This window comes from Zonotrichia leucophrys, chromosome 3 (genome assembly GCF_028769735.1).
Source record: "Zonotrichia leucophrys gambelii isolate GWCS_2022_RI chromosome 3, RI_Zleu_2.0, whole genome shotgun sequence".
Taxonomy (NCBI): Eukaryota; Metazoa; Chordata; class Aves; order Passeriformes; family Passerellidae; genus Zonotrichia; species Zonotrichia leucophrys.
The window spans coordinates 48744105-48768374 of NC_088172.1; the positions used below are offsets into that span (position 1 = coordinate 48744105).

General features: G+C 37.2%; 1 protein-coding gene across 5 annotated transcripts in view; it reads left to right on the forward strand.

Moving 5' to 3' along the window:
• Positions 1-24270, forward strand: part of EYA4 (EYA transcriptional coactivator and phosphatase 4) — a 139781-nt gene that overhangs the window by 75134 nt on the left and 40377 nt on the right. For all 5 annotated transcript variants that reach the window (XM_064706920.1, XM_064706919.1, XM_064706921.1 and 2 more), the window contains exon 4: positions 19451-19575. In XM_064706920.1, the coding sequence (XP_064562990.1) occupies positions 19451-19575 (125 nt within the window). The remainder of the gene's footprint in view (positions 1-19450; positions 19576-24270) is intronic.

Below are 24270 nucleotides of genomic sequence, written 5' to 3' on the forward strand. Positions count from 1 at the left end.
AAGAGATACTTCAATGTCCAAGTATGCTTTCAGCATAGTCAGTAGCAGTTTTGACCAGGACTTCAGTGGAAACCTGCTTTGCCCTTCAGTACTCGCAACTTCTAAATGAAAAACTTATCTGCTGTGCTTTGGATTAAAATTTATTATAAAGGTCAGATTCCTTCTGACTATTTTGACACCATGGAGAATCCCAGCATAGCACAACACTCATATACAAGTGTGTAGTTTTAAGTGTTGTGATTGCCAAATGAGACTATTGTATGTCAAGCCTTTAAAATCTATGAATTCCAGTCTGATGTTATTTCATCAAAGCGTGATGAAAACAAACTGCAACAACTGAGGACACTGAATGCAATGTACTGTTACTATCTTTGCACATCTGGAAATTTCTTGCAAGCTATAGTTAAATTCTTCATGCTGTGTCTGAGGAACAAGATACTTTTTTTTCTCCTGAATGTGCAAGAGAACCCATGTTACAAATAGTTAATCTGGTAGTTTCAGTTTTTGAAGTGTGTATTCAAACAGAAACACTTTTTATTTTGAGCTCTGCAGTTAGAGGTTATATCAGACAGAGTTGAAATTAGTGTTCCAAGCCTGAGCATACGCAGTGCTGTGTATACAGCCTGAAGTGGGATTTTTTGGTTGCAGTGTGACTTTTGGTCTTAGAGGGGAATCTCTGACAGACCTTGGGCTGGAGCAGCACTAGAGGGCTCTGTGTGGCACATCACACTTCAGAGCCTGGAGCAAGGTAATTCTTCTCTAAACAAGGCTTAAGTGAAAACACTGCACATAAAATGAAACATCAGCATAAAAATGTATGCTGGAGACACACAGCCTTACAGAATAGCTCCTGGCTTGGGACCTAAGGCCAATATCATTCATTTATTTAGCTAGCTTTATAGTCTGTTAGTTTTGGATTTGAAACTATTACAATAAATGCAGATGGAAAGTGTTTTTACAGTAGGGAAGTAATTAAATTGGGTGTGGGAACTTTGTCAGGAGAATTCTTGGAGTGACATGTGTGTATCAGCAGATTCTTTGTCTTGCTTGGCCTGGGTTTGTCTTTTAGAAAGAAGCAGTCAAACTGCAGATGTGACTACTAAATTTTTAAGGGATATACTAACCTATGCAGCATGTTAAAAAATGCTTTCCACAAGTGACCAGCTATACATACAATAAAAATCAACCTTCCCGGCATTTATTTATTACAGAAAATGCTTCTTGTCTTAACAGACAGGTAAATTGCACTGAAGGAGAGAGATCTTTAGTTGAGAATTGAAGTTATGGTGAATAGGTGAACTGTAAACACAAAAGGAAACATATGAGTCGTCACTGACAGATATTTTGATTCACAAACAACTTTGTCTTAAAAATTCTGTCATAGTTTCTTGGGAGTTTTTTAATCAAGTCCCTATGAAGGGGTTCTGAATACTTCCTTTTATACCTAGATGGTGGTAAATATATATATATATATATACCTTTTATACCTTACAGTAGTGGTGTTGTGACTGTATCAATATTTTGGCATTCTTTCTTTATAATTCAGTAGTAAAAGTCAAATTCACCCTGCAACCCTGTACAGTTATGTAGTCATGCAAAATGCAATGCTTTCTAGGGATTTTGGTGTGTGATACAGAGGCAGTGAATAATTGGGACTTGCCAACTGTTCCACCACAAGTCTGGATCAGGCAAGAGCAGCATGATGGACAATTCTGACATGCTGGTCCTGTATCAAATTCACTAGCAAGGTTAGGGAGAGAAGTTCCTGTCTTCAGAGCCTACAGACATGCGTTGCTCTTAATTTTCTTTTTTGACAGATGACTTTAAAATGGTATCAATCCTGAGTGTGCTGAACAGCTCCTTTGTGAAATTCAATGGTATAAAAGAATTGCTGAAGTCTAGTGCAGTGCTTGAAAGTTAACTTCTTTGTAATTGTCAACAACCTTCCTTTTTACTTAAACAATAAAAAAGCCATTTTAATTCTAATAAGGAAAAATTTTGTTGCCCTGAAACCTGTAAGCTACATTTAAAACCTCATACTATATGACCTGTGGAAATACTAGAATATGTGTTATTCTGAAGTCTGGTAAAATGCTAAATATGAAGTCTGAGACTCCTGCTCACACTCAGCAACAGCATATTCTATTTGGTCAGATATCCCACAGCAGTATCTTTCTTTGACATAGCAGTCTGCTTGACGAATGCATCTCTCCTATCCCCAAATCCTCCTTCTCATACCACCAGGCCTGACAGAGATTCCACTGTAAGATGAAAGTCACATCAGGAATTGAGGCATGAGAGTAAGTATTGTTTTTTCTGGGCCATAAAATTGAATAGGGAGGAGAGAAATTAAATGAGGGAGTGGAAGTCATTGCAAATGGAAATTCAGCAGGGTCTTCTATTACTTCCTCAAAGTTCACTGATTATAGGAAAAAAATAATGGTTTTTTACCATCTGGAGGATGGAAGACTGCAGCAGAATGAAGATATTTTACTGACAATTTAAACACAGTTTCATTTTTTCCTGGAAGGGTAAAGGAAAATGGCTGAATATTTCGCATACTTTCCTTCTTTAGCTATGATATTTATGTTTTGATGAAGCTGTCTGTAGGAAGAAAGGGAAAACTTGAAGGTTTTGATGAGTAGTTTTGTAAGTTAGGGATAAAAGTTAGCTGACAAATCAACTTAGGAATACTTAGCATACATAGTGTCAAAAATACATTACTTGTGTATGTACAGAAGGGCAATGGATTTTTGTATTAGTAAGTTAAAATTAAGCCCCATAGAGCAGGAAGCCCTCCACTTTATTGTTTGATTTTTACTACAAATCTGTGTATCCAGTATTTCCAGTAATATCCATTCTTCCTGGCTTTTCCTTTACACACTTTAAAAAAATTATCCAAAAGCAAAGTAAAAGGAAATTAAGCCAGTCTTAAGTAAATCCTCCCATTTAAAACTTTATCAGATGCTGCAAGAAGAGTGTAAATCAGGGGCATTACAGTTACTACATTGATGCCAGTTAGATGGGGTTTTGATGATCACTGGTGAATTCTGAATCATATGCACAGATCAAGTTGCCAGATAAAGCAGTTATCCAAAAATGTCCGCAGGGATTTTTTATGTGTTTAAAATGGGCTCCAATATTTCAATTCAGTATGGGCTTCAGTGAGGTTGCTAGCATAGATTGCAGCTGTTCATCAGATGATTGCTGTTCTGTTTTTCAACACCCACACTTCTATGTGGACCACAAAGTAAGATTTAAAAGATATGAATTCCTGTTTCTGTTTCATCTTAAAAGTCTTTTTAAAAACTTTTGAATGAGAAGTAGGCTTTCACATTTTCTCACCAGTCTCATTTTGATACCTACTCATGGTTTTTAATTGCTCAGGATACAGAGTGCGCATACACATCCAGAGACAATTATTGTTATTAATGCATTCACCAGTAAATAGATGGTATTGAATGTCAGTGAGAGCTACCACAGTTTTCCCATTCACTTCTCTTGATCAAAGTTTATTTCCTGTGCAGTTTGGGCTCACTGTTGTGGATGCAGTATTTACTATGATCACTGGATCTGAGCTATACTAATGCTGCACGTATGCATTACCAAACAGTGTTTCCGTGACCATTCATACACTTAAAAACCCGTAAAAATAAAAGTAACATGCATCTTCTGTGTCTTATTCCAAATGATCAGATCATCATGTTTCGTTCTCATTGGTTTCAACTAAAATACACCTGAAATTTCTTCCACCAATTCCCTCAACAAGACCTTAACAGTCTTATCTCAGAATGATCACAGTGATAGTTCATTCTTTCAGTCAAGCATTGGCTGGCCCATATTTACTAGATCTAACACTGTAACTCCTGAGCCCAAATCCAAGCTTTACAGGCACCTTCTGTGATGAAGATTTCATGCCTTTTCCATGACTTTGAAAGCAGCTGACCATCTGCATACACATTCCTAGTAGAGCGGGATCAGCAGTACCTTCCCATTCACTTGCTATTCAACAGATGAATAGCATTATTGTTACATAGTAAAGTGGAGCTGCAGTTGAGCTGCTGAGCAATAAAAGCCAGCAATAGGTATGGAAATTGTGATTGAAGTTTCAGCAATTATAATTTTAAAAAATGCATAGTATTTGTTGTGCAGTAAAAATGAGCAAACCAGTCTACCCAGATTTCATATGTGCTGTTTAAATACATTAGGGCCTCTAATTTTCTTCTCATCCATGTCTTAGAAGGTTTTTTAGAAGGTGTTTGTTGTCTTGTGAACCATATGTATGTAGCTTGTCTTGACCAGAGGATAATGCTTTTGTGAGTCAGAAGTGTAGCTCCACTGTATCCCATATTGAATAATCTGTAGATCATTATGACATTATAAATGGGCTTAATTTGAGAAAATTAGTTATTGAGACCACTCTGAATTAGACTTTGAAGGTGAGATTCCTCTCATCCTGAAGTAGACATGTAAGGTAGGCACTTATGAAATGTCATTTATTTGAACTTCTTTCTGTTGACACCTTACTGCATCCCTCTTCCCCTGGGAAACCATGGAGACTCCACCAGCAATCACCTGTTGCTCTGCTAATTTACTGCAAGACCAGCTAGATGCACAATTTGACCAAAGGCAATGAAAGCCTTCTTTCAATTTTACAGATCAAGCATTTCTGCATAACTGGTCAGTTCCAGAAGGGAATACCTGCAAAAATAATATTCATCTTCAGCCAGGAAAAAAGACTTTTTGACTGGCTTCTGGTATTTCTTAGAATTGGAGCAGGCTATAAGGAGAAACAGCAAAACAAATTTTCTATGAAAAGACAGATTAATTAAATTGAAAGATTGTCACAAGTAATTTTGGAGACTAGAAGAAAAACTAGTCAACAAGAGGCATGGTATATGCCAGAGTATAACATTCATGTCAGTGAGGCCACTACAGTTACAAGCACTTCACCTAAGAGAAATGTTTGGCAGGATCAAGCCCAAACTACTCAGTCAAGACAGTGACTGACAAAAAACATACAACAATTTTCCAATTTTAAAATAACTTCATTGTGGAATAAGATTTCTCCTAAAGACTACATTCTGGGACACACAGACTTAGCTTGAAGAGAATGTTTTATACAAATCTGGTACTTATTAGAGTTTTGTGCACTCATTTAGTCTGCATGCCACTTAGGCAGTTGGAATCAATCAAAGTGTTTGGGAGATGATTCTTCGCATACGTGTAACTGAGCGATACACAGCAACCATGACAATTGCACCACAGTTTCTGCAAGGAGTAGTGCCTTGCTACATGAGTTTAATTTTCAGGCATGTAGTTTTCAGGCAACGCAAGTCTCTCCTTTTTTTTGAGATCAGTCTGTGTGGTGTCTCTCTGCCTTCTGAGCACTGATGTTCTCATTCTTTAAATTTAAAAATATCAGTCTTCTGATTACCCAAGGCCTGTTGAAGCTGGTCACTGTCTGCCCATCAGGTTTTGTTGGCTCTGGATCAAACCCCAAAGAGTTCTAAAAATGTATATGATATGTTTACAGAAATTACAACAATCTATTTAGAGTGCAAATACATGGTAACTGATGACATCACAGGGAAGTATTTTAATGGTTTATATTAACAGATCCCTGTGGCTTATAACAATAAAAGTAATGTATTTTTTTATATTTAATGTGTGTTAAAAATTCCTGGGGTTTTTTGTTAATATTGGGCATAACATGTTTTCTGTGATATTAATAATAATTTGTCCCTGTGATCCCAAGCCAGATCATGTCACTGTTAAGATCTCCATTAACCTGAATCAGTGATGGGTCAGAATTCAGAATGAATGAAAGCTACAAAACCTAAGGGATTTTTTTTTGTCTATTTGTTTGTGTTTATTTTTGGGGTATTGTTTGGTTTGGGGGATTTTGTTTGTTTGTTTTTATCACTACATTGAAAAAATGGATAAACAAGATTCTAACAGAAATGTTAGTGGAAGTAATGTGGAGATTTTGAAGATCAAAGTGCCTTGTGATTTTTGAGTTTGCTAAAGAGAGCAGGATTTCTGGATTAATTAATGTATCCATCAAACTTTTACAATTGTTGAATCTACAGGAATATCTTAGGGTAAATACTGGTTTTGAGTGAAAGAAGATAACCTAGGATTACACCTACAAATGTTTTTGCTTGATCCAGTAGTCTCTTAGAGCCTTATCCTAAAATTTTAACTGGATTTCGAGCTGTAAAATAGGCGTGTTTGTTCTTCTTACGTGTGTAGCTCATGTAATAACAATGAGAAGGAGCTCTGTTTCTTTCTCCTGTGGTCTATTTTTTGCTCTGTCATATCACATTACAACAGTACACAGAAGAACTAATTCAGACTCTGTTCCAACTTCTTTGACCTCTTGTATACTCTAAATATATTTTACCATTGTTGAGCCTGAATAGTAAAAGTATTTGATTCCACCTACTTTGCACTTCAAATATAGCTGAAAAAATTCTGAGAAGAATGTAGACAATAATAAGGAAATGCCCACTGAGATCCAAATCTCCTGTTCTGAGATTGGTTTGCTTTTTACATGAATCACATTTTTTCTCAGATATTTATAAGTGTAATTTCTTGGCTAGATGTTTCACATTTTAAATGTTGTCAGCCAGTCCCACGTACTCAGTAAACAGTTAACTAACACCACTCAGTTAATATGCTGTGCTCATATTTTCCATACCAGAATTCACCTCTTTACCATCCTACTAGGCCCTGACCAGTCATTAGAGAAAAAAATAAGTAGGAAATAAAAATAGAATTGTCATGGTTTATGCCCAGCAAGCAACCAAGCTCTACGCAACTTCACCCTCCACACACCCACCTCAGTGGAATGGGGAGAAGAATCAAAAGTAAAACTTGTAGCTTGAGATAAAACTGTGTACTAATTGAAAGAAAGTAAAATACCTAATCACAGTAAGTAATAATAATAATAATAATGATGATGATGATGATGATGGGGAAAAGTACAAACACATGATGCACAATAGAGTTCCTCACTGTTTGCTGACTAATGCCAGACCCTGTCCCAGAACCCAGATAATCCCCACTTCTGGGTAATTCCTCCATGGTATTCCATGTGTGGAATATCCCTTTGGCCCGTTCAGGTCACCTGTCCCAGCTATGCTCCCTCCCAGCCTTTTTTGCATACCTCCTCACTGGCAGAGCATGAGACACAAAAGAAAAAGGTCGCTGACTTAGGATAAACACAACTTACCAAAACCAAAACATTCTCATGCTGAATCCAAAACAGCACTGCAACAGCTACTGAGAAGAAATTAACTCTATCACAGCTAAGGACAAGAATGAACAAAAAAAAAAATCCAGATAAAGAGAGACCACATGCAAATAAGGTGATTGAGATCACATGTAAATAAGGTAACTACAAGTTTGCTTTCTTTTTTCCTACGATCTACATCTTCCACACATTACACAAATGCATGTTAAGCCTGCAGTAATATTTTAGGCTTTGCCTCCTCTCCTTATGTTAAGACAGCCTTATCAGAGAGCAGTTCTGCACCTCAGCTCCCTCCACACTCAGCTTAGTCTGAGCACCAGTCGTGTTGTTCTCCTCTGGGAACAGAAGTCAGAGGACCCAGATGACAAGGAGGGAAAGAGGCTCCTCCATAAGCAGCATCTGGCTCTTTGGCAGATTTGTCAAGCACTTCTGCTAATGGGTTTGGATTTGCCCAGGGGTCTTTTATGTGGTTACATTGCAGATGGTCTGTCTGTTCTATCTTCTCCTTTTGAATATTTTTATTAAAAAAAACCCCAAACTGATAAGGTTCTTTATAGGTCTCACAAGATGCCTGTGCAGGCTCCTTTCTGTTAGTCATTGCAAAGCTTTCCATATATCCAAATGTGTGTCTTGAGTTTTGTTGGCAATTCTGGACTTAGCTCTCCAGTATAGCTGCCAAGTGATATAATTTACTGTGTTCTGAGTTCGTATCATTGTCAAATTTCTTTGGGAATTTCTTAATGTCATTTGTAGTGCAGAAGTAACTTTACCTCCTCTTAAAAGCATGAAATATACTTGCCTTCCACTAGCCATCCACCTTTGAAAACATAAATCTGGTTTTGGTTAAATGTGAAAATTAGCATGATGGTCTCAATCTAATTCACTGGGGATTTGTGTCTGCCATTTAAGAGAGGCCCAGGACTGAAGCAACAAGTCTGTGGGAAGGTATGTTTGGCAGAGCTGTGGAGAAACGCACATACAGTGCCCAAATAAATAAAGCAATTCCACGGATCAACTTTTTAACAGAATTATTTATTGTGTGGTGCGAGTGCAGAAGAGGGCAGAGAGGGAGGACATCCTGTTTGGTGAATTCCGTTTAAGTTCTGTTTCAATTTACAACTAAATCTCTGTCACTTTAATTTTTAAGGGTTTTGGGATTTTATTTGCTTTTCAGTGTAGAAGTAATTGGCAGGTGACTAGACATAAGATCATGTTTTATTCCTGTGTTATTTCAGGCTTATGTCTTATTTTCCTTCTAATTATGTAGATTAAATTAAATAGAAAATAAACCCCTGTGCTCTCAAAGATGTAGTGCTTTTCATGACTTTCTCAAAATAGTACCAGAGAAGCACTTTCATCCCTCTTAGCATTTCATTATTATACCGTGTTTCCCAACAGCAATATTTTAACATTTGCTGAGAAACAAGAATAAATGTATTATAAAAAGCAGTCCTGTTATTATGAACATCTCGCACTCTGCCCTGTGTTGCAAACCAGGTTCTTGGGGAACCAGCAGGGAACCTGTGCTGAATGCAGTTTAGTTACAATCTTGCATCCAAAGTATGGATGTGGGTGGACATAACCAACAGCGCTGCGGGGCTTGTTTCCTTTACCTTGTTTTTCCCTCAGTACTTGGACAGAGGTGGACATCCAATGATTTTTAAGAGGCTAAGCATTATGTCAGAAGTCTTGGTGAGGTCCAGCCATTTGGTGTAAGCCATGTTTTGAACAGAGGGAGCTCTAAGGGAGGGTAGCCAGCAGAGAGGCTGGTTCCCAGGGCTGCTGTGTGTGTGCTGGGGGAGCGAGGGCTGCAGTGGTGCCTCTGCCAGTGCCCCACTCACTCCTGTGGCTCTGTGACACTCCTGTGGCTCTGTGCCACTCCTGTGGCTCTGGCCAGGCAGGCAGGTATGCCCTGGCCTGGGGGCTGGCTTATCAGCATGCAGGCTGAGCTGGAAATGGAGGTGTTACAGATTTGCAGCTGCTACCTGCCCCTTCTTGTGGCCCAGGGGGATAATTCAGGGGAAGGGAACTGTGCCCCAGAGTTCTCAGAGACACGTATTTATTGACTCTTAGAAAAATCACCTACTTCACCCCAAATGAAAAAGGTGTGCATGCTTTAAGTTTCAAATTATAAAATAACTTGGGGAAATCAAACAGCAAAGCAAAATGATGTGTAGTCATTTTATATCAGTTGTAAAGAACAGCCAGCCTCAGTGCATTTTTCAGAGCATCATTTTCTCTCTCTTGCTTAGGATAATGGAATTTGTTTTGAGTGTAATTAGTTATGTAAAATTCTTTTAGGTTCTTCCAGGCAATAAGGTCATTCTGGGCAAAATGACAGGGATGTGTGTGCAGCACACCTAGTGTACCTTGCCATCCAGAATGGCTGTGCCCAACTACCCCTTACAGTGGTCAGATGCTGAAGCAGTTAAGGCATCAGGCAGTCAGCAAGTTGCATATATTCTAAACCAAACTCATTGTTGGGACTGCGATTAGAGAACAGAAATAATTGCTTTTGACACAAACTGTTTTGGAGCCAAACATAATGTGCTCCACATGAGGTAAACTACAGAATATTTGTCTTGGGAGCCAAGATTCAGATCAGATTTAACTTATAAGGGGAACTTCACTGTTAAAAGTGAGATGTGTTAATGTTTCCCACGTTAAGACTGCTTGCCAGTAATTCTCTGTATATTGCATTTACCAAGAGAAGTTTCAGAATGTTTGCATTAAAATATGAATAGAGCATGAAAACTACAAGTTTTTGGCAACTCCTGTATTCTGCCTAATCTGTCATCATAACTCATCCTTTCTGGAAGCTGATGAAGTTCTTGCCATGCCCTTGTACTGGTGGCTAAAGAAATTACATTCAAGTGAGATATGGTCACTCTTCATGCAGCACACCTGAAAGACGTTTTTTTTCTTTGGACATTCCATGGTGAAGAAGAACCATATTACAATAACTAGTTTGAAATATAACAGACATCTCAATTTAGGGTGAGTCAGACACAACCCACCCGTTGCTCTTTTTTTTAATGAAAATATGAGTTCACACTTACATCATGCTGTCCAGGCTCCACTGAAGCCAACAGCAAAATTCCCAGCCCTTCATCTCTGATTTCCCAATTTTATATTTGCTTAAATATTGTCTGACATGAATACAGTTGACATTATTATATTTAAATTCATAATATTATGACTGCAATAAGCAGTGTCATTTTGGAGGCTGTGTTTTACAAAGGACACATTAGCAACAGACTAGTAAATGGCAGAGCTGATCATCTCCACATTCCTCTGTATATATGAGAAACAGACTCAAATCAGACTCAAAACCACCAAAGGACTTTGTGAGATCTTCAGTCACTGGCTTTGTTACCTGTTCCTTATGTCCGTCTGTCAGAGATGTGGAAAGGAGTCTGAAATTTCCAGCAGATTTTTCAGATGGGACTCTGAGCGCTTGTTGTACAGAAGTAGTGGCACAGGGGGGAAGGCCATAGGCTTGCTGTTTGCATTCCAGCCATCTCCACAGAAGTGTTTGTTACTTGTTTATGACACAGCACATCATGTTGTCAGAACCACAGCGTTTGCAAGTGCCTATCACATCTGGAAGGGATCAGAAGCTGTTGGGTGAATTAATCTTTGAAAATGTGGCCCTGGATCCAAAGACTTGCATTTAGATCTTATGTATCTGTAAACTGGTAGTTTATATTTCATGTAAGTTGGAGACTTGACAGCTCCCCATGGAACTGTGCTGTCATTATGACTTTTGATTTACTTAAATACTCATATAAGGACTTCAAAACCTACTTTAATGTTTTGTTTTGTTTGTTTGGGGTGGTTTTTTGTTTGTTTGTTTTGTTTAGTAGCAGCTGCCTGTGTATCTTTATGTGTTTTCTGTTCACATGCTCAGGCTTGGGATGGTCTCTATGTGGAGTCAAAGAATTGACCACCCAGCCCCTCATTCTGCTATTCCTTCAGGCCCCTGACACTCACTGGTTTAGATGTTCTCTCTCTGGCTCCTGGAGTGGTTTTCTCCAACCAGCTGCCTTTTTCCTTGAGAAGATGGGAATTTTCTATTCAGATACCATATTGCCTCTTTCCAGATACTTCCTCCAGTGATTGGAGTGTAAACCCTGAGCTAAAATTGTATCCCATCAAAACTGGGGCTGTCACATTAGCTCAGAAAAGATATCAGAAAGGCTGGGATCCAGCTGGCCAGAAGGTATTGTTCAGCATAGCTTTGCCTTTTGTGTGTACATTAGTCTATTATATCAGAATGGAACAGTTTCCCATATAAAACTATCATTTGCTTTCATCAACTCAAACCTATTTTAAAGTTAGAGTGGAGACATGATGTGGAATAGGAGCATATGGAAAAAAAGCACCTCCTGTTACTTTTTCGGTGTCAGCCTGCCTATTTCCCTACTCTGAATCTGTGTTTTGTAATTGAACAATATCCTGAGCATAGAGCATGTGAGCTGGAAGTTTATGATGAGGTAAATAACTTAGTAAGTTCCACTCCCCCTGATTTGTCTTGATTTTTATTTATTTATTTTAATCGTTGTTGGCTTTAGAGAAGTCAGCTACATGTCCAACAGGAGAGTCCTGAAATGACTCCTAGGTATACTATGTTTTATCCAAAAATGTGGAAATCCAAATTAATTTTGCATTGTCTTTTAATTGTGACAGGGAAATGACATTCATTCCCAATAAAAGTCAGAAAGCAGTGAAAAATTATTGTAATGTGGATTTGTGGCTGACTGAACTGCACTAGAATAGACAGTTTTCTGTGGTTTTCTGGAAACCACATTAAATGACATTAAAGTGAAATAAAATGTCTCAGTCAATCAGAAACAAGGGGAGCCATGCAGTTACTGGCTTTTAAGCAAATAATAGTTTCAGCAATTATGTAGCACAACAATCCAAGCTGTCTAAATTAATTGGTGTGTTTAGTCATCATAAGAGAAAAAGTTAAACTTCTCACTTTCAGGCACAAGAAGAAAATACCAGTTTTTCTTTTCTGACTAAAATAAGCTTGAATTTTTAAGCAATTATCTTTCACAGTATTTAGTCATATCTTCTTACTAGAGTCAGAAAGAACAAATATATATATCCTTTTCAGCAAAAAAAAATTATTATCAGCTTATTACTAAAGCAATAGCCATAAGCTAAATTAACAAAATCTTCAACCTTTGGCAATTGTTCCTGCAGTAAGAAAAGAGGGAAGCCTAGATTTAATAAAGACAAAAAATATCTGTCACCTAATTGTTAGGAAGCACGGAGAAGCCCCAGGTGGCACGGGGTCACAAAAGGGAGGATGATAGCAAAAGCTTAACTGGGGAAATGGGAATGGGGGATGGGGAAGATGCTGCAGTGCTGTTAAAAGAAATGTCTTTTTCTTTAGCTGTGAATGGTGCAAGGGGCAAGCGACAATGCCGGCCTTTGTCACCAAACCTGCTCACCCACTTTCTCAGCTGAGCCCTCTGCATCAAGGGCATCCCAGGCACTGACCTGTCTGCCTGTCAGACAGCTCCTGTAAAGTAATACTGTCTGCAAGAGGGTTTTTTCTCCTCGTATTAGGTTTGAATAGCCAGGTGAAGAACAATAGGCAGGAAAGCAAAACTGATACAGTCACAACTTGTGCCTTTTTATACCCCAAAGAATTACCTAAGGAGTCCCATCCTCTGTAAGACAGGCAGTTTATTTGAGATCCAAAAAGCTCTTAAACAAAATCAGGCACTTTTGAATTTTCCTCAGATTATTGTTCCTCTCCACAGTGCAGTTATTGCAATATCTGGATATAGGTTCTTTTCCTGTGAGCTTGAACTCGTGTGCTGGGAAGCTGCATGGTGATATTCAAACTTGTAATGAGTAGTCTATAGAGAGTCTAGTACAGCTCTTACTTCGTACTTACAGTTTTGCAAAGCTCAACCTTGTGATATTTTTATTTTTTTATTACCTATGTGGAATTCCTTAACATAGAAGAAAAATTTGGACATTTTAATTCTTTGTTTCACTAAGGTTCCCTCTCTTTGGTACCCTCTGTCTGACATTGGTTGTAGATTGATGGAAGTATTTTTATTCTTGGAATATGAATGTGACTTTACTTTTGCCTCTGTTCATTATTTTTTAATATGAATGTTGACACTGTACTTCCAAACACATAAGAAACAGAAATTATACAGCTGTAATCCACTTCCTATCCCCAAACAATTGCAAAAAGGTAAGCACTTGTTTTCTGTATTGCTAAAAAAAAAAGTAATAAAATAAAACTCTGGGGAGCACTTGCTGGCTTTATCAATATAACATGACATTATTTTACTGCTTCTCAGCACTGTATTGTTTTACAAGTTAAGAAAGGAGGACTCAAGGAGAGCAAGAAGGAGGTCTTGCTAGTGTCCAGTGCTATTATTTGTTTTTAAATCTGGCAGGTTTTCAGAACTTGTGTGTTGGAGGAGCAGCTTTTGGGATATTGTGCCTAGAATAGCAAAAGTTCTGCTATTTTGGCCATCTACTAAGCTTAAGATCTATAGGTGGGTTTGATGAGCCAGGGAAAACAAGAGGAGTAGTTGTCTCAATGGAATAGATTTATTTCATTGGTTGTACTCTTCCTTCCTTACCTTTTACACTGACAAAAAAAATTGAAAAATACTGCCATAAACAGTGCAAAGGCATCTGGAAAAGAAAATATTGACTTTTATGTTGGGGTTGATGAAATGATTGGAAATATTACTCACTTGAGGAGATTTTTTTGGCTCTGTTTTGTTGCATTATTGGTGGAGATCTTCTGTGGAAAGGGGTTGGGAAGTTTTTTGTTGTGTATACATTTAAACGTGTGTTTTTGTTTATATTGAGCACTGAAGAATTATTATAAGGTTGGATGTGTCTGTGTGTCAGTGTACGTGAATTTGTATACAACTGTATATTCTCTGGAAACCTGTCCATCATCCAGAATCTCTCTCTCTTCACCTTCCTTCTTATTGCCCTCTGTAGCCTTTGAAAGGCTGATGTAACTTCTTTCTAGTTGCATTATTTAAAATTCTTGTAGTTGCAACTAAACATGAAAAATATCTGGTCTAATTATGAATGTAATTTAAAAGAAAAACAAAATAAAAACCAAAAAACCACACCAAACAAACAAACAAAACCAAAATCCTAAAACAGTGGGAAAAAAAGCCTTTATAATTGTGGTGTTATCTAAATTATTGATTGTTTTAAACTTTGTTGAGGATTTAATGTAGATTGGACAAATGACATTTGTGTATGTGCATCCATTTTGATTGTTTTTGTCAGAATAAAGGCTTGTATGATCTAATTCAGACTGCATATTAAAGAGAGATGAGCTCACTTTTCCTGTTCAGAACATGGCTGAAAGCTCTGCCTAAAAGAATCTATGTAGGAAATGGAAAATAAAAATAATCTACTTGTCTTCAAAACAGTGTAGTTGGTCTGAGAGCTGAGATGATACCAGTAGGAAACAGATTTAAGCCAAGTTTGAACAGTTCTGTTATCCAACTTTCCTATTGCACTAAAATTTAATTTGGAATAAAGGGAAAGTTTGCTTAATTTCAGAACCTCCAGGGTAGCTGATAACTTAAATGGACAAGACTCCACGTTTCTGTGAGAAACTATGGAGTATTTAAGAATTTGTGTTACAACAGGAGGCATACTAGAAAAACAGGGGTGAAGCTAACCTAAAAATAATAGTAATAATAATAATAGTAGTAGTAGTAATAAAAAAAATAATATGCATTTTTGCCTCTGTGAAGTTTCATGAGATTCTACTAAAGAGATGTATGTGGTGAATTTCCTGGCAAAGAATTTTAAATATTTTAAAAATTTTTGCTATGATTATTTACAAACTAAATTAAATTATTCAATTTTAAATAGGCTCCATCTAGTCCTTCTTTCGGTTCTCCTCTAATTTGGATTTGCTTCAAATTCTACACAAAGGAAATGGTATTTGTAAAATGTTCTGGTTGGGCTGGTATTTGAAGTACTTTGTTTTCATGTTAGAATATTTATTCTTTTATAAATCTTTGCTAAATTATTTCATACTTTTGATCTTTTTGGTAAAAAAAGTTTGAACTCGATTATGAAGCAAAAAGTTTACATTTTAAAACATCACCTCTTTCAAGAAAATTATATAAATATGTTCTACTTGTAGGATTAAAAAATAATTAATGGAGTTACAAGCTGTGGAGGGACCCAGCTCTAAGTCCACCTTAATAACAGTTAAACAGGAAATGCAGATGGATAGCACAGTAATAGCAACCCAGATTTTCTGAAAATAAATTTTATGTCTGCAGTGCACAAATAATTATGTGATTGTAATGAAGGGAGGGAAAAAAGAGGAATTTTTAAAACAACTATAGAAGCAAGGCTTGGGCTTTTTGCCTTTAAAACAACACAAGTGAAAGCTGCACAGAAATAGAGAGATGCAGTTGTCACAGGGCCCAATGATAATTAGTCCTGCTTACACCTTCTGGGCAAAGCCGGGTTATGGTGCTGGGCTGTGCACTCTGGTGGTCTGGGGTGGGCACAAGTTCTGTTCATCCACGCTTGTAAAAATGGGAGAGAAGAGGATGGAATTTGTCTCTTTGGATGCTGTTCCTTAATCCACTTCTGAGCATAGGCTTGAAACCCTTGAAAAGATGTAACCTCAAGCTGGGGAACAGAATACGCTCTGACGGGGAAGGCTCAGAATCCCCACGCAGATTCTTAAACCTTCTTCAGTTGGGTAGGATTGTCTACAGATTGGAGTTAAAGCCCACTGAGATCTGGGAGACTGTTCTGTGAAATGGGATGTTTTAGAGACTTTTCCAGTAAGCCTCTGAAATGATCCACTAAGCATGTACAAATAACAACTTTCAAAGACTTTAAGCACAGCCAAAGCAGAATAAAAGACAAATCTGTCTTGCCAGGTTTCAGGTTTTTGCTCAGAAGCTGGGAATAATGCAAATCTTCTTCAAACAGTCAAGAGATAATTAAAACTTATTCTTATCCAATCCACTCCCTGAAAAAATGCATCTTTTAATAAAATGTATAATTTTACTTAATATTCTAAAAATAACAGTTTGAGATATTGCAGGAGGGATAAAACTAAAGCTCAGTTATGTGCGTGGCAGAGAAACAAAATATGTAAAATAAAATTGTACAGTGTAATTTTTTAAGCACCTTTAACAATAAACTTTATTCCACCTAAACTGGAACACACTGCATTTACTAGAAAGCAGTCTTTAATAAATAGCTGCATAAACTCAGAAGTATTAATTACTTCTTCAGAGATTTCTTTTAAACTTTTTTTTAGTGCAGGAAAGCACATACTGAACCTGAACCTGCTTCTGATTAAGTCAGTGAAAGCACAACTCTGATAAACATTTAGTTTGACAAAATGAATTCAAGATGTTGGAATTATTTTGTCCATTTTACTAAGCATTTTTCCTGAATCCTGCATTCACTGGAAGATAAGATTTTACTACGTCTGTTACATCTTCCTCAGAAGTCTTTAGGCTAAAGGTAAACTAAATATATCCAGAAAAGTGAATTGAATGATATGTGTTACACAGAAGGCAACATGTGCACTTCTGTAAATAAATCACATAGGGATATATTGAAGTAATCCCTGTACTTGTTCACACAGGATGGAGCACCCAGGATAATACAATGTATACACATGGTTTTGTGAAAATTTTATTGGTTTGGATATCCTTTTTATTCTGAGTAGACTACCATTAAGTACAAGATGTCTTTTACTCCAGCAGAAAAAAATGTCTATTTGTGAAGGCACTATTTAAAAATGCTTTTAGTTAATTAACTTGCCATATCTGTGGATGGGATGTCATTTTTGTTACAGAAAATAAATTAGGGTGAAAAAAATATTTCTCTGCACAGAAGCTTTCATGCTTGTTTGGAACAAAAAGTATTCATTTTACAAAATTTGATTGTTTATATTCTTTGCCAAGAAAATGAGAGTTAGTGGACCTAGTTTTCTGATGAAAAAAAGATCTGATTTGATTAAGAAAAACTGATTCATTTGACTGTGAAAAGTGCTTAAAATGGATACTTAAAAACACTAGGTAGGTGAACCAGTGATTTTGCTTCTAAAATGCTCCTGAAGTATTTGCATCTTTGGCAATGATGTATGCCCATCTGAAAAGAAATTGTGGTAACTTACATGCAAAACAAGGGGAAAAAAACACGTGTGAACTTTCTAAGCTGGACCTGCCCATTAGGTATCTGTGTGCTGATCATACTTCAACAGGAAATCATGATGTTTAAAACTGCCGAGTGAACACGTGGGGAGCATTACGCTGTGTATGCAATGAAACACGCATTGTTTATTTTGTGTAGCATTCTTCTGCTACCTTAAATACATACAAGATGGAAACCCATAGACTTTTTTTAACCTTTAGCTGCTATACTTGTACAGAAACCGCTAAACAAAACCTGGCAGACTTGTAAACAAAGTGCATTAATTTTATTTTATCTAACACTGATCACATTTCCAGTAGACAACAAATAAAATGCATTGCTGACAGAGATGTAGAAATGTATATACAATTAGATGAAGAAATTGTGTTCAATGCAGTTCAAATCTCAGCTTGTGTCTTTTCATTTCCTTGAATATGGCTGTAAAATTCTTACCTGCTGGTGCATGGCCAGCAGCAATACCAGTTTTTCCCTGCTCATCCACAGTGCTGCTGGGCAGGCTATCCTACCAATGACTTAGCCAGAGCATCTCATTGTTGACTTTTAGTCCTTTACTTGAGTAAATGGGATTCTCTGCTTCATGTGGCTTTGGGTAAAGCTTCCATTTATTTTCTCAGTTGAGATATAGTATTTCCTACATTTTCTCAAATATATTCAAGACATGAAAGCTCTGTCTTGGGTTAAATTAATGTAATGCAAGGGATTAAATCATCCAGGAGATCAGCAGAATTTGGAGTATAAAAGCCAGATAATTTCATTTTCTGGAGGGGAAAAAATCCAGTTTCAGCCAGCAGACCATATTTGATGGAAAGGTAGTGGGGTTTTGTTTGTTTTTCTACAGAGCAGGATCTGTGGAGCACAGAAGATAGGCAGTTTCAAAGTGAAACTTGAAATAAATTCAAGTTAATACTCAAGTAAATTTACTTGAGGCAAATCATTAAGGGCAATACTCAATATCTTACTGAGTATTGACTTTAATTTACTTGAGTAAATTAAAGTCAATACTCAATAAGATGTTGGGTATTGCCCTTAATGATTTGCCATTGATTGTCCTGGTCAGAATATGAATACCTGGGAGCTGTGGTTACCCAACCATTCCAACTGTTCATCTCTTTCCTCTCCATCTCAGCCTTCTACCATGTAATAGGGCTTTCACATCCTCTGTAAGTCAATCTTTCTGTTGGCTTTTGGAGTACACATATGGTAAATCATTCTCTTGTTACACATGGGCTGGCAACTTTGCACATATATAGGAAAATTGTTTCTCTGGGGGAAAAAAATCTGTGTAATTAATATATAAATGAAGAAGGAGTGGGCGAGTACAGACTGCAAATTGGATTGCAATTACCGGTCTAACAAGAAGTGTTCCGTGTCTGCTCTGTCTTTGTCTGAGAAAGGCAGATCTGTTGTCACTGCATGAAAGCCATCTACAGGCCCCAATGTAACTGTGAGGCTGCAATTCATGGCAGCCTAAATCCACCTGAAATTTTGCAAGCTTCCCAGAAATTATGCACAAGAAAACAAGTATCAAGAGATCCAAGAAGAATATGCACAACTGTAGGAGTGAAGAATTTTCCAGATGTACGCAAAAGTTCTGTTCATTCACTTGTATAGGCTGTTCCTGTAATTCAGTGTGGATGCAGTAAGTGCTGGTGGTTGGAATACAGATAATGAGAGGCAGAAGTTCCTGTTTTGGCTTTCTTATGCACAAACTCTGTGGTGTATTTCAGGGGAAGTTTCATAAGCCCATGTCACTTCATAATATCTAAAGGAAAAATGTAAAATAGTGTCAATGTTGCTGTTAACTACTTTCCTAGGTTTGGTAAAAAGCAAAGGTGTCAAAGGTACCTGCACTGATTTGTTAGACTGGATGCTTTGCAAACTCTCCATATTAAAAAAAAAAAAAAGTTATTATAGAAAAAGCAGAATATTTTGGATAGTATCACAATGTATTAATACTGTCACCTTGTTTTTTAACAGGTCTATGGAAATGCAGGATCTAGCCAGTCCTCATAATCTTGTTGGAAGTAGTGATGCACCAGGTAGTTCCAAATTGGATAAATCTAATCTCAGTAGCACATCAGTCACAACAAATGGAACAGGAGGTAAGTATAAGACACAGCTGGCACACAGAAAGTTTTGGCTAGTTTTTAGTCATATGCATTTTTTACCATAATTTTAAGAATTATCGTATACCTGTTTATAAATCCAGCAAGAATGATGAAAAATTGGCAGTCATACAAGTGTAAATTTCTAATTCCACCATCAATTCTTTGATTTGCACCAACTAAAGTGAGAGGCAGAACTAAAACAAGGTGCAAAGATGAAATAAGGAAAATTTTTGGATGGTTGATTTGAACATGGTGTTAAATGTTTGCTTATACCTGTTAGTAACTCACAAAATGAATTATATTTTCTGTGTCATATTTCCTTGATGAGTAATAATTTACTCTTATACCCTGAGTTACATGCATTTATGTTAAATTAAAATCATTATTATAAATAAATTAAAATCATTATCAAGAGAAGTGCATCACAATTAGACTTAGGAAATATGGAGGTTTTTTTGCTGATGAATTTCACTTCTTGGGAGGTAATGAAAGTTTGTAATAAAGGGATTGTTTGTTTTCCTCAGCAGCAACTGGTCCTTAATGCTGTAGGTGATGCTGTAACACTGCCATACAACTACAATACAGATATTCCAATGGTTTCAGATAACCAATTCTACCATAGCAGTGGCAGGCAGGGTGTCACATTCTGAGGTGCAGTCCATGAAAGTGACACCATGGATATGAGTCAAACTAGAGTTCCTTCTTTACAGTTTATACATTACTGTCTATTTTAGCAGTTGGTACTAAGAAATTTTTTTTGGTTTGTTCTTTCTGGCCACAAGGTTCAGCATTTTATTCACTTACTCTATTTAAATAAAAGTCTGTCAATGTCACTAACAAGTGGATATGCCTGGGAGGGTAACTGAGCTCTGCAAAGAAGGGCTGAACCATATTTTTAAACAGAATCCTTATTCCAGCATAAAGAATAGAGAAAACTTCCAGCATGCTATTAAAGAACACTAGTAACTGGATGCCTCTATATTATACAATGTGCATAAATAAACCAGTTAAAATAATACCCATAAAACCAATACAGTTCTGTTAAAAGGCTTGACTTAAAGTGCCAAAACATTGCTTTGCCTTGAAGACTATTCATTTACACTGAACAGGCATTGGGAGAATGAACTGTTGTACCATTGCTGTTCTCAGGAGACAACATGACTGTGTTAAATACTGCAGACTGGTTGCTGAGTTGTAGTACTCCCTCCTCTGCAACAAGTATGAGAGAGCCTGGTACAGTGCATGCGTGTGTGGTGTGTCCCCATGGCTGCTGCGTGACATCTCTCTCCATTTTCTCTGGTCTTCTCTTATGCAGTTTCAACTCAGTTCTCATGGGGTTCCCCCTCATCCCAAGCATTTTTTCCTACACTTTCTCAAAGGCTTTTCCCACAGCCAGAAAACTGTTAATAAGTTGCTACAAGCAGTTATCTTACAATGCTCTGAAAGTCATTTGATGAGCAAGGAGAATTTAACTCGCTTATAATTAGCCTAGCTGTCTACATGCTCTGAGTGACTGGGATTGTCTTGTGGTGTTCAGCATTGCTGGGAAGTGCCAGCAGTCAGCATTGGTGGAAATCAGACCGATGGAATTTTCACAGAATGCCCATTTGCTTTTCTTTTGTTTTTAAGTAAAACATTGCACGATTACCAGAGCACAAGTCAAGGTTGACAGTATTGTTCTTACTCCTACTAAGGCTTTCATTATTAATCAAAGCTTATGTCTAATGTGCTGCCACGTGTAACTTGCCACTTTGCAAAATTTTGGCCAAATTTTCCAAGCTGTTGTTTTCACTTATGAGTTTCCTGACATGTATTATTAATTGTCAGAAGTTGTAAGGATTAATAATAACTCTATATGTGACATCATTACAGTACATATGGGATTAATCATAGATGTAAACATGCATCACTGAGTTTCTCTACAAGTCATTACAAAAGTGCTTAAATTGTACAGGTTTGGACTAAAGTTAGGAAGATTTCAAAAAACTTGTTGTTTTAAAAAATCCCTCAGAATCAGCTTGCCATTTGTAAAACATATATGCAAAGAAAAATTACCAAAAAAAAGTTTTCTTGAGCACAAAAGATCATTTGCACTAGAATAAGTTGTTCCACGTGAATGCTGCTGCTGAATGACAAGATTTTAAGTTTAAGGAAGACTGAGATAACTTGGGCTGTCTCCTTTTTTAGCTGTTCAGCATGTTCAGGTAAATGTGGAAGGTAACAATTTAAGTACTAATTGTTAGTAGCGAGGAAATACAATGTGTTAGATTTTCCATAGGCAGTAGAATATTTAGAATTGTGCTTCTGGTTGAATATATTCCCAGGAAAACTCTTAAGCCCTGCTAAAAGAAAGAGGAAAATCATTCCTATGACAAGCTGTGTGGTTTATAGTTCTACATAAGCTTTTAAAATCAGATTTGTTTGCTGTAACTTCTGTTGCACTTGCTTGTCCTTCTTCATGCATAGTACTAGCACCTGTTGCCCCTAAAACTCTGCATTCATTTTCAGTCCTTAACACAGAGGAATGCTTTAGAGAAAATAAAAAAGTGGTCAGCGAATAGCAGCCATTTTGATCTTTCATCAAGGTCTATTGTAGAAGCTGTTGCTTGTTGGGAGCTGTATTCTGAGTTAGCCGTAAAATAATGAAGTTTGGATGAGATCCCTGGAGGCCATTTGGGCCAAGAACTGCTCAGAGCAGAGCCAACATCGCTGTTAGATTGTGTCGCTCAAGGCAGCATTGAATTTTCCTCCTACATCTAATTGGATTTTTCCCTTAGTGCAGCTTGTATCTGTTCCCACCTGTTGTTTCCCAAGGCACCTTTTGAGGTGACTGTGCCTTTGTTCTTTGTCATCTTTGCATCTTCCCAGCAGATAGCTGCAGGCAGCAATTAGCTCTCCCCTCAGCCTCCTCTTCCTAGGACAGAACAAGCCCAGCTTCTTGGGGCTCCTTGTGCACCACGTGCCCCCGCACCTGATGATGTTTGTAGCTCTGCTCTGTCACTGTGTTGTCATGGTCTAAGCCCAGCTGGCAGCTAAGCAGCACACAGCTGCTTGCTCTATCCCATCTGAAAGCAGAACATGGGCAGTCTTCACTGCTAGCAGCACTCAAATGTATTTCCAGTTAGTGGTTGCTTTTAATTTTATTTTCACTCTTTCAATACATTAAACAAACAAAAAAAGATAGTTCTCTTAAAGTGATGTTAGAATATTTTCTTTTTCCTTAGTTTCCTTCTTTATTTAATGACATAAAACATAAAGAAAAATAGGTAGTAGTAAAAATTTCCAGCTACACTGAGAAAGGACCTTGATGAATTCCTTACTGTTATGAAATCTGAATGCAAAAAAATAGAACTGTTTAAAGTCAAGCACATATAAAAACAATTTCTGTAGGTATTTTCCAGCAAAATTCAGTGCCAATATAATGTTTTTCCTCAAGTTAAGTGCAGGAGAGTTTCTTTTGTATTAGATTATTTTCTTGACAGGGAAAGAAAAAAGATTGTGTCTATTCATGCTGATGGCAGTGCAGTGCAGCTGGCATTAACCAGAACTAGACACAATTCTAAAGTAAACATTTCAATTCATGACTGACATTTTTGTTAAATATAACAGTTAAACACATACTGTCTTCTTGGATGCAGTACTGAACATTTGTAGCTGACTATGTACAATAGTGAAATACCTTCTTAAGCAAAAAGAGATAAAGGTACTAAAAAGTACTTTTTTTACATGTAGGTAGATATCCAGACTTTGCAGAAGTTCATAGAGACATCTGTATGTACTAATCAGCAAATAAATTAATTTACATACTTTTGATACTTCAAGCAACCATTCATGTTCCACATGACTGAGAGGTTTAATGGAGATCATCATTTTGTGACAAATGGCCCTTGAACCTTTTCTTGATATGTGTTTTATTGATATGATGAAAATAAAATCACATCCTTCTCAAATAATTATAGAAATGGGAATGACTCATTACTCTGTTGCTCTTAAGAATTACTTTTTTCATTTTGGGTTGTTTTTGTCACAGCTTATTTTTTTTTAATTGAAAAGATAATAGCTAGCAAAATGAGGAGTGCATGACAGCTTGCAAAAATGTGGCTGAAATTCTTCCCTAATGATTCCATATTGAATTAATATCCCGCTGCTTGCAGGGAGACTATTTAGTAGTTTTAACTACTATTTATGGTAGTTTTATGAAAGAGAAACAATAATGAAAAGTTTACATTCAAACGACACACATGCAAAAGGTTTTTAATCTGAGACAGTAGATGGAAAGATGCAACTGTATGACTGAAACCAGAAGGTGCTACTTGGTTTGTTTGGCACTGGTGCACTGGTAATGCTGCAGGGCACCACCAGTCACAGAGACAAATGCATCCCAATTTCTCCTGCATGATCCAAACAGGTGTCCCTCTGACTTCAGCCCAGGTCACTTGTACACTTGTAGGCATCAGCAGCATCCCATGTGACTTCCTGAATACGATCCATTAGGCAGTGTGACTGGAAATGGAATGTGAATTTGTAGGAGAGATAGGGCTTGTCACAGGCAGCTTTACTGGTAGCTGTGCAATTTCTAATGAACAACTCACAGTGCTCGCAGACACAGGGAAGAATAGCAGAGTGAGTCTGTAGGTGTTGTTCTGGACATTTTTCCCACGAGGAAATGAAATCCTTTATTTATCTCAT